This window comes from Homalodisca vitripennis, chromosome 4 (genome assembly GCF_021130785.1).
Source record: "Homalodisca vitripennis isolate AUS2020 chromosome 4, UT_GWSS_2.1, whole genome shotgun sequence".
Taxonomy (NCBI): Eukaryota; Metazoa; Arthropoda; class Insecta; order Hemiptera; family Cicadellidae; genus Homalodisca; species Homalodisca vitripennis.
Genome location: NC_060210.1, coordinates 41,412,427 through 41,424,708, shown reverse-complemented (window position 1 = coordinate 41,424,708; position 12,282 = coordinate 41,412,427). Strand labels below are relative to the sequence as shown.

The 12,282-nt window shown below is 32.7% G+C and overlaps 1 protein-coding gene across 4 annotated transcripts in view; it reads left to right on the top strand.

Moving 5' to 3' along the window:
* LOC124359196 (5-phosphohydroxy-L-lysine phospho-lyase) overlaps positions 1–11,380 on the top strand; it is a 177,089-nt gene extending 165,709 nt beyond the window's left edge. For all 4 annotated transcript variants that reach the window (XM_046811746.1, XM_046811747.1, XM_046811750.1 and 1 more), the window contains 4 exons: positions 2,049–2,146; positions 2,774–3,018; positions 6,473–6,710; positions 10,212–11,380. In XM_046811746.1, coding sequence (XP_046667702.1) covers positions 2,049–2,146; positions 2,774–3,018; positions 6,473–6,710; positions 10,212–10,241 — 611 coding nt within the window. In that variant the 3' untranslated portion in view covers positions 10,242–11,380. The remainder of the gene's footprint in view (positions 1–2,048; positions 2,147–2,773; positions 3,019–6,472; positions 6,711–10,211) is intronic.
* Positions 11,381–12,282: the final 902 nt, after the last annotated feature.

Below are 12,282 nucleotides of genomic sequence, written 5' to 3'. Positions count from 1 at the left end.
TTTGTTCAGTAGTAGATTTGTCTTAAAATACATATAAAGGGGACACCCATGATTTGGATGAAATTATTTAAAAAATACAAATTTGTAGATGACCTTTTTGATTTAAAATTAAATAGTGTCAAAAACTACAGTTTTTATAGTAATTCAAATACATATATAGGTACTTTTCAAACCCTGCAACAAATACACTATAAATACAAAACAACTTTTTAAAATTTATTAAGTTGTTGTGTAGTTGTATTTAATTATATCACTAATGAATTTTTACTACAATAATTACATTAATTCAAGCAATGAATAATCATTATTTGAAACATGTCACAAATAATGTAATATTCTTTAAGTATTATAATAAAGTACAGTTATAAAATAAGACACTACCACAGTATACATCCACTTGCTGACTAATCAAATTGAACAGTTTACAATCACAGCATGGCCAACCTGATTTTCAACAGCTGCTAAGTTAATGGTTGTTTCAATAAAGAAGAGAAAATACAGTATAAGCCGGTTATAGCGTCGCCCGCTTAAAACGTTAGCCCGCTTAAAAGTTGGAATAGCGCCACCCCGGTAAAAACCAGACCCCGTTTCGCCGCATATAAAGTTTCCCCACTTATTACGTTTATCCGCGTTTAAGGTACGGTTTCGGCTGCATTTCGACTGCTTATAACGTTTTCAGTTGTCCTGAGAAAGCATTTTTATGCAGTTCAGTGAGAGAAATGCCACTTTTGACATGACGTACCCTCGCGCCGCCAGAATCTCGCCGCCAAAGGGTTGCGATCGGAGAAGGAGCGTGGGGGTGCGGAGGGAGGGGGCAAGACGTCTCTTAATTCAAGGTGGCAAGACGTCTGCAGCATGCTCAGCGCTGTCGGCGACGACGGTGAGACTCCATCTTTCGACGCCTTCGTCAGGAATGACGATGATGTGGAGGTGTGCGAGGAGCTGAGTCTAGACGATATCGCCGACGCCATGGAAGTGGAGAACACCGAGAGTAACGATGACGCCGAGGATGCTCCCTGTCCAGTAACCTCGGAGGAGAGCATGGCAAGCCTGAGCACCGTTACCCGTTTTTTCCGAACTTTCAGGTATAACATTTCCCGCTTATAACGTTGGCGGGCCGCTGCAAGTGGGGGCGACGCTATAATCGGATTATACTCTGTATATGTAACTTTAACTCATAATTTGAGGTTCTAATGGTACATTTTTATATCCAATACATTGCTATGTTTCAATGTAACAAATACAAGGAAATGCACATGTTCACTTGTTGGAAATTTAATGTGTACCTGAGAGATGATTCGTATATTGATAGACATGTGAAAATTGTATTTGAATTTGATCTATAATTCTTTAATAATGAGGTGTTTACCTTCATAAAAAACTGGAGCAAATTATGTTCATACTTGGTGCATTCAGTAACAAAGAGAAAGACAGTAATACAAACAATTTTATCCTCTTCTTCACCAGGGTTATATTTTAAGATCTGTTAGATTAAATACACTTATGAAACAATTCTAGCTCATCATTATTAAATTAATTCCATAATTTTATGGTAACTTTATTGAAGAGGCATGATAGAAACTGGATGTTTAGTAAATAATATTTTTAGAGGCATAGCTATGTTTAGTTCAACAAAGTATAACTCTAACAATTGTTGTATATATATTTTTCTCATATTTGGAATATTTTTTGAAATAACTTGTAGATAAATGATGAAAGGAAAGGAAGTAAGTACTGTAATTTAGGCACAATCATATTGAATGTTCCAGAGTGCAACTTCCATTATATTTATTGTGCCTGAGAAGTATAAGAGAAATTAAAATCCTGATGTATTGGTAAATGTAGTTACTAAAAATTATTAAACTTGAGTAACAACATAAACTTAAACTACCAAATAAACTTTCTAAATTGTATTATAATTTAAAATTAAATTACCATGTTTAAACAAGTTTTTTTATAAGATACTGAGGTTAAATATAGTCACTATCACCTTTACCATTGTCCTTCCCACTCCCACCATTGTTGTCTCCAATGGTCTCCTGTGGCAGGGAAGTCAATGGGTAATGGACATCCTGTGGCAGCAGTCATCACAACCAAGGAGATCTCTAGAAGTTTCAAAAACACAGGCATTGAATACTTCAACACCGTAAGTACTTATTATACTGTGTACAGTAATAAGGGAAATGGACTTCGATTTCAGTTCTTCTTGATCAAACCCTTTTTAAGTATGATTCTTTTAGAATGACTTTGTTATGATGGTTTCCCTCTCTTCTTCTACTGTTCTCGTACATGTGCTACCTGAAAAAACTTATATCAGGTTGTATCTCACTTCTGGAATGTGATGGTAAAATGTCATTGCCTGGCATGTAATTAAATTGTAAACATGGATTACATGAATGCCTTTTCATTGTCAACAAATAAAGTTGGAGGAAAGTTAGTTTTGTGAAGTTTAAATTAATTCTCACTGTCACTTTTCATAGAGAAAATTTGATGAATTTATTTATACAAATATTGAGATTGTTATTAACTGTACAAAAATACTTTTGTAATGAATATTATGAACAAACAAATTAAATATACAGGAGTAAATCTCAATTTATCCACAAATATTATTGAAAAACGTAACTGTTTATGAAAATAGATTATTTTACGATCATGTATTGGACTTATAAGCAAAGTTTCAATGTTTAGCAATAATTTATGGTTTTTTTATACATTAAAATACAATAGTATTTTACAAACTTAATGACAGTATTGTCTGGCATGGTTACAGTATGGGGGGAATCCAGTATCATGTGCAGTGGCTAAGACAGTTATGGAAGTGATAGAGAGGGAGAACATGCGTGATCATGCCACCAAGGTGGGCAACCACCTGCTCAACTCTCTGCGCCAGCTCATGGGCAAGCATCAGCTGATAGGGGATGTGCGAGGAGTCGGACTTTTTGTAGGAATCGAGTTAGTTACTGATCGGATCAAGAAGATTCCAGCCACCGCTGAGGCCCAGCATATTGTGTCCAGGTCAGTAAAGTTTTGATTTAAAATAAACGAAAAATCTATTTTTCAGCTTTAACATGGGAAAAACTTAATAAGTAGCAAACATTGATACGAGTTAAAGGAGATGAAAAATAATCGGATCAAGATCTCCACAACCAATGCTATCTGTAAGCTAAGTTCAACATCCTTGTGAACAATGATTCCTTGACATTTCTGCTGTATATTTTAAAGTAGATGCAAACTTACATTTCAACTACTGTATGCCCAACATGAATTGGATTACAAAATTTCAACATGTGTTTTATCTGTATTATTTCTTTAATTTTTATTAGTTGAACCTATCGCATTGAAGTTGAGAATGTTTACTTGTACGTGATTACCCTACCCAGATGAATCCACTAATTTTGTAAAGTGCAATGTAAACTGGATAACAAGAATCTTAAAAAAGTGTGCATACAAATTTGCGCAATCGAGGAATTTATGTTTCCAAGATTTACCTTACCAAGGTAAAGATGGCCAAACGTGGGTGGTGTTAAGGTTTGTAAAAGGTCTGGAATACACAAGTGATGTAATATTCATGCCTGGTGTCCATGTACTTCAAACAAAATTTTACCTATTTAGGTGACTGATATAAAACTGAACTTTATAAAATTGAGTCCGTTTTATAAGGTTCAACATTGTAGAAATGCTTGTTAGAGAGATTAATTTATTCACATATACATTATTCATCCCTTCATCAGGGTCGTCCCACAGCTCCTCAAACTCAGGTAACTGCTTGACACTCATAAATCGGGATCAACTCTGAATTGAATGTGGTAGAAAACCCCCTTTTTTATAAGTATTTATCAAACACTGTAGTCCTGAAATGAGACATTCTCAAAATATATCGTACGAGCCAGACCAAGTGCTTCTTACAATTTCATCAGCCACAGATGAAATAAATATTTAGAAAAATAATTTTGGAATCTAGATTGTGTAATATTAAGAGAGCTTGAGTTAGAATTTTTATAGATCTGTTTTCTTCTAATTTAAAAATAATGTTAGACTGAATATATTATGTTATGTGCTGCTCCCATCTTAAAAGTTAAATATAATACAACCAGAAAAAAAACTTGAATCCTCTGCAGTTTTTATCCAGCACTAATGTTATACAATTGATCACTGAGTTGCAGTAATTGAAATGTGAAAGAACAAGTGAATTAGTTAAGAGGGGATAAATATAATCCGGTAAAGGTCTTTATTGTGGTTTCTGAAAATGGAATAAATGTGAATTACATCAATATCAAATACAAATATCATAGTCCAAGTTGAAATCAAGCTTTAGTTCAACACCAACCCGTATTAACCATTAGGGTGCTGGATACTCCACTGTCATCTGGTGTCATGTTTGCCAATAATTCTTACGTTATCATAATATGGCTTCTACATTCTTAAAATTAACAAGCTTCTATTAATATTTCATTGTTGTAATAGTATTAAAGCTCTCTTATCAAGAGATCACATATTCAATTCCTGGTTTAAAAACATCTATTTGATAGTAAATTTAATTGCCACTGGCATAGAAAGAGCTCCATACAAAAAAAAAATGGAATTGTACAAGTGAGTAATAAATTTAATATAGTTGGTTTTTTATATGGTTAAAGCTAAGATCAAGATTTGTTGCCATTGTTATAACATTTTTAATGTTATTGATGTTGCCGATGCATCCATTAATAGTGTGAATTTATAAGTATGATCAGATTTGAAAGTCATCAGCATACATGTGGTATTTATAGTATTTGAGTACAGAGTGAATGTCATTCACACTAAGCTCGGAGAGTACATGACAGATGATTGAATCTTGTGACACTCCACAAGTAACAAATTCACAGTCCAAAGTCATACTATCAACCTTTCAAACAGTGCACATCTTTTACAGATAAGAACTCAGCATATTAATTACATGGTCAGAATACCCTACTATACTGTACTTAATTTGGCAGACAATAGTTAATGGTTTATGTTCTCTATTGCCTAAAGATTATGAATCATATCAGGCCTACGATCCAATGCAAGTGTAATGTCATCAATCACCTTTACTGTTTTTGTACTGAGATTAATTTGCAAACCAGATTGGTAGTACTAATTTAAAATGATGTTAGATAACAGATAGTCAGTGATTTGTTAGTGAACAACTCACTTGAGGCCTTTAGATAGTACAGATAGAATATTTATTGGCCTACAATCAGAAAATGAAACCAGTGCAACAATTTTATAAAGGGAATGAGCAAGATTAAACTTCCATTGAAATAAAAATAATTTTTAAACGTTTTGGGGAGGACAGCAAATAGAATATTGTTTATGTTGTGTGAGATGCTATTGCATCTAACTGCATTATTGCAGGTATGGTACGTAGCTCTCAACAAAGTAATTTTTATCACGGGCTTAAAAATAAATTAAGCATATTCACACCATGAAATTTCACTATATCTGTGTTATACAAGTTTAAGAACAGCATAATGGTGCAGAACTATTCAGAAATCAAATACGAAATGGTTGTATACTGTTTGAAAAGGGTATTAAAGTAACAGTTAATTTAGATTAAACAATTTTAAGAGCACATTGTAGTGAAACAATATTTATTTTTACCCATGAGAGCAATATTACTGTAATGTCCCATGTGAAAGATTTAATAATACTCATACAGACAATTACGTTTTTTTCAATATTTAATTGATTAAATTTTTTCTGAATAATCAATAATAATGTTGAAAAAGCTAAAATGTGATTGGATGTGTATTAGTTATATAATTACAATGAAACAATTCTCATATATGAGTCACTGGAGTTAATACTGTACTGTAGAGATTACTAATGAAAAGTATTCCACCTTTAGACTGGATTTGAGCCTGTGTTTTCTCCAACTTATATACAAAGTATGATGTCTTAGACTATTGAATCACTGGCCTGCCTCAAGAGAATAGACTGTAGAATCAAGAGTCAAAGTGTATTAACAATTCTGATCTCAGAATGTCACCTCTAAGTACTCTTAGTTTAAAGTTTATATTTTATAATGGAAGGATGGTTAAGGAAACAGAATTTTTCCATCTTTTAGTGATACAAAAATATCAGTTACACTATGTTTTGAGATCTATAATCTGATCTCTTTATTAGGTGGATAACTAGCCAAACACATCTACTAGAATCTAGGTTAAAATTAACAAATCTTACCAGAGCATTGTGACATGCACAATAACCATTTTGTGTTTCATCTTCATGCACACTATCTCTAAAACATGCACTTAAAAACAAAACACTAATTATTAAAACATAACCAAAGAATATACATGAAAACAGGTCTGCGTAGTGTTACTGATTTTTTGTATTAGTGTTGGGAAATGTCCAGAAAAATCTTGTTTCCTTCACCTGCACGTAGCTGTATTACTAAATCACACTACCAGATCTAGTCTTAAAAACATCTATCTTTTGGTTTGAGTAGGATGAAGGAAGAACATATACTGGTGAGCTCGGACGGGCCAGACCGTAATGTGCTCAAGCTGAAGCCACCGATGGTGTTCACGGTGGCCAACGCTGATCATCTAGTCACTACCCTGGACCGGATTCTTGAGGAGATCAAGGAGGTTGGTCTCATCAGTGATAACAAGAGTCCTAACCTCATCACCTCAGACTTGGAGGTTGATAACAAGAAGATTAAGTTCATCTGTAGAGAGATTGAGGTAAGTTTTTGGAACTTTCACATGAGTTTGAAGATGTATGATTTCCCATGTATTTTCATTAAATAAAGGTTATACAGTATTTAAAAATGAGATATTTTAAGTTTACAATTACATTAAAAAACTTTAAATATAATCCAGATATATTATATTGTGGTTGGTTTCAAAAAATGTAATATATAAAGCAAAATAAGATATTTTAAAACTGAAATGTTCCAGTTAAGTTCTAAATAAAACTGTATATATTGTATATAAATCCCAAAATTTAAAATTTAAACATCATGGTGAAGGATTCTGGATAAGAAGGGAAATTGGTATTGGAAAATTAATAAGACTCACCTTAATGGATTACTGGAAATAGTGCTCATTACATTCAATAAATAGTTTTCCCATTACTAATACTCCCGCAGAGAATGTCAGGGAAAAAAGTAATAACTGACTGTAATGGCTGTTGGGCAATAGCACATAACCCATCCTTTGTTGTGACACTTTGTTCTCAAGGTACCCTAAGAAAGCCATTATAATGATGAATTATATTAATATTTCACGTTTTTAATGCGCAACTTTTTCCAGTAGTCCATTTAAGTATATCTTGACAGTTCCAACAAAGAAATTAGTTCCTACGCCAAAATATTTGTTGATTTTTAAAATATAGGAAACATAAGGTATTCAAAAGATTGTTGTATGAAACCTTGGCTAAATTGTATCAATTTTCTTCGTGTAGATTTATTTTTCTGGGATTTCAAGATAGATTTTTGTTTCTATCAGAATACTAGCTCTGGTTACATTATTGTTGAATAGATAAAAAAAAACTGTTTACAATGCTGATTACATAGTAACTGCATAATTTATTTTGCAACAAAAAAACTGCTCTGTGTTCAGTATAATTTAAAATTCAATTTTAAGTGCATGTGTAAAGCTATTTTTTTTCAAATTAGATAAAGGTTTTGTTATTCAATCAAAACATATTGCAATTAATTTAATTTGAGTATAGGCTGTACAGGCTTACTGGTAGAACAATATTTATCCTCTGAAATAATATAATAAGCAACAACTATCTGTACACAATGATTTGTAATTATCATTGCTGTTTGTAGCTGTTCTATATGTAACTGGACCAAAGAAATGGATCTTATCCTTTAACAGATCAAATATGAGATATTGGTATACATGAAAACTGCAGAAAAAGTTTAATAAAAGAGTAAAATTATTGAAAAATTGACAAACTTTGGAATTGTAAATATGCGTGTTTGGATATAAGACAGTTATGTTATTATTTAATTTTGCTGTGTAAAGTAGTAATACAGGTATACAGCTTACCTGTACAGTAATGTCCAGGCATGAGAGAGTCTTTTTTTAACCTCACAACAGTCTACAATAACCGGATATGGTACAGAAAGTGTTAAAATACTATTCTTCACTTGATATAGTATACAATGTTAACCTTATAGTACAAATTTCCAGTCAGGGAAAAATCTAGAGAACTGTAATAGCATATGACAAGCAGGCATGATCTTAATGGATTTATATTACATCTTGTAATTATCTTAAAATAACAAAATTAGCTCTCCTGAAAATATTTATATTGATGATGAGGTTCCTTGATAGATTACATTATGTACATACTTAATGGAGAGATATATACTTATAGTGATGTATAACACTTCTAAGGTTAAGGTTTAAATACTAAGCAATAATGGCTATTGAATTTGGAAATAATTTTCTTATACATTTTGAGTATAAGATTCTCAGTCTGAGACAATATAAAAATTTAAAAGCTACACTATTGGTTGAACATTGGACTTTCCATGTCTTTAAGAAAATAATTATCATTCATAACAATTATTATTATTCTGATAATAATCGTGCTCTTGTGTAATTGACACTGAATTATGGCATAAAAGTCTTTGTGTGTCCTGTGAACTTTGACAAAAGAGTTAGGGTGGTAGTTTTATCAATTTATCTACAATAGAAATAGACAGAGTTCCATAAACAATCCGATAAAATAGTTAATAACTATTTTCAAAAACTTTACTGATGTATATTGTGACTAGTATTCTGTCAGCACATCACCTCCCTGATTGTACTGATGTATATTGTGACCAGTATTCTGTCAGCACATCACCTCCCTGATTGTACTGATGTATATTGTGACCAGTATCCCTGATTGTACTGATGTATATTGTGACCAGTATTCTATGTCAGCACATCACCTCCCTGATTGTACTGATGTATATTGTGACCAGTATTCTGTCAGCACATCACCTCCCTGATTGTACTGATGTATATTGTGACCAGTATTCTGTCAGCACATCACCTCCCTGATTGTACTGATGTATATTGTGACCAGTATTCTATGTCAGCACATCACCTCCCTGATTGTACTGATGTATATTGTGACCAGTATTCTGTCAGCACATCACCTCCCTGATTGTACTGATGTATATTGTGACCAGTATTCTGTCAGCACATCACCTCCCTGATTGTACTGATGTATATTGTGACCAGTATTCTGTCAGCACATCACCTCCCTGATTGTACTGATGTATATTGTGACCAGTATTCTATGTCAGCACATCACCTCCCTGATTGTACTGATGTATATTGTGACCAGTATTCTGTCAGCACATCACCTCCCTGATTGTACTGATGTATATTGTGACCAGTATTCTGTCAGCACATCACCTCCCTGATTGTACTGATGTATATTGTGACCAGTATTCTATGTCAGCACATCACCTCCCTGATTGTACTGATGTATATTGTGACCAGTATTCTATGTCAGCACATCACCTCCCTGATTGTACTGATGTATATTGTGACCAGTATTCTATGTCAGCACATCACCTCCCTGATTGTACTGATGTATATTGTGACCAGTATTCTGTGTCAGCACATCACCTCCCTGATTGTACTGATGTATATTGTGACCAGTATTCTGTGTCAGCACATCACCTCCCTGATTGTACTGATGTATATTGTGACCAGTATTCTATGTCAGCACATCACCTCCCTGATTGTACTGATGTATATTGTGACCAGTATTCTATGTCAGCACATCACCTCCCTGATTGTACTGATGTATATTGTGACCAGTATTCTGTGTCAGCACATCACCTCCCTGATTGTACTGATGTATATTGTGACCAGTATTCTATGTCAGCACATCACCTCCCTGATTGTACTGATGTATATTGTGACCAGTATTCTGTGTCAGCACATCACCTCCCTGATTGTACTGATGTATATTGTGACCAGTATTCTGTGTCAGCACATAATTCACTGATTGAAGGCAGTTGAACACTTGTTTGAATATGTATTTATTGTAAACACACCCTTCATTATCAGCATCAATACACAAAGTTTCTTCTGTCTTACAGGATTAAGTATTCAGTTAGCCAAGTATTTTTGTGAAGTATTCCAATTTATTAGACTTACATTATGTTTTCATTGACCTACAAGAAACAAGTAGTTGTTCAATTACAATATTGACTTTGTTTACAGAGCAACAGCCCCGACCTGATTGAAATGTGAGACTACAAAGAAGGAAATGTCAACTTCCCTTTAGACAGGGATCCAGTCACTGCTCGAGTCAAATGTTACAGTTCTTTCACAGCAATTACCAAAGTTAAAGCTGCACAGAATGATATTAGTTATTAAATTACTTTTAAATAAGTTCAAGTGAACATGCAATAACTTAACTTTTGTTGTTGTTAAACTTAAGTAGTAATGTGTGTTGTTTTCAGTGTGCTAACTAATGGTTTTAAGAATACTGATATATTTTTATAGTGAATTAACTTTTAAGATTGAGTGATTGTTTTAAAATGCATAGTTTATTTATGTCATATATGTGCCTTTTATGTCTGCCAATTTCTACTATGTCAGTCACATAGTAATGTCACAATATGAGTATTCTTCCTTCTATTCTTATCGATTGTGCTTGTTGGTCTGCAGAAAAAAAATACATTCTAGGCAAAATATCAAGTATAAGTACAACACAATTGTAAATAATACGTTTTTCATTGTATATAACCTTCATTCTCTATAAAGAGCGTTTATTTAGTTCAAGGACGATGTGGTTTTCAGCTACCTTCATATCCAAGCTATCTATATTAACCAGAATCCCTTGTTTATTTTCATGCTCATACTTGGCACCAATATAGTCATATATTTCGCTGTATGAATGTCTTCTTATTAATTTTTATTTAGTTCAGCATAATTATTTCTATGTTTCTCATTAAATGTTTCCCAAATCAACAACTTGTTTACTTTGGATGTACTGTATTCGTGTTACTTTACAGTCCAACATTTATAGCTCACCATTCCCTGTATCAAAAGACATTGATGGAATCAATCTGTAAATTTGGTAACATTTCTTTCCTGCTTTACTTCTCAATTTCATAAATGCCACCCTGTCTATAGTTGTAGAATTGTATTGTTACACTACACAGTTCTATTGCAAAGATCAACTTTTGGACAGAGTGAAGATACCTGAACATTGTGACCTTATAAGGTGGCTGATATGGAGAGATAAGATAACAGATATAGGTAACATATATACACTTGTTATATAATATTGATCTATACAGTTTGTCTTATAATTTAGTATAAGTTTCTGTGTTGTACTATATTTATTTTATTTCGAGAGTTTAGAAATATATGAATATACTTTACATTTTAATTTTTTTATCCAGTGTGTTTGAATTCACAGCTTTATTTTCAAATACAGTTTGATAAGTAATTATCAAAATGTAAAAAAATAATATGATTGGAAGTTCTCTTTTTTTAAAGATTGAAGGAATAAAATTTCTTACTAAACATCAAATGGTAATAAAGATTTGGACACTTGTCATTGTTATATATTACAAAAACAAAGTACTATGTTTCAAGGATCAAAATCTCTCCTATCTTTTAGGTGCCCCCAATACATAAAAAAACTATGAAGTAAAAAGGTGCCACTCAGGGGTTTAAGTGATACCTGAATGGTACACCAACAGCATGAAGTCCAGACTGGAGAGAATTACTCCATTGGGTAATATAAATAAAAACAAGCATCTGCTTAAAATTTGTTTTGATCAAGGGCTTTGTTTCAAGTGAATAAGAGAAGAAAGCACTTGCCGAGATAGCAAGTACTTTAAAAGTGAATGTGCTTAACAACAACAAGCATCTGCTAAAAATTTGTTTTTTTTGTCAAGGGCTTTGTTTCAAGTGAATAAGAGAAGAAAGCACTTGCCGAGATAGCAAGTACTTTAAAAGTGAATGTATACATACACTTAGATTAATTATATATTCAATTCAATTTCTTTCAATAAACTGTTCTTATTTTATTGCTGTTTGATATTTATTGTTTGTAATTATTACATGTGTGAACAGAGTAAATTAATTGAAGTACAACCAAATTACAAATTTAATAAAGGAACATATTCTATTGTCAGTCTGAGTAAAGCTTTATTCAAATGTCTCTTTCACTTTCTCCAACTGCAAAGAATCCACATTTATTCTGTTACTTCTGAATTGTTAAAGCAGCACAACATATTGTAGTTTAGGGAGAGATAATTCCTTTGTTTCAAGTTTC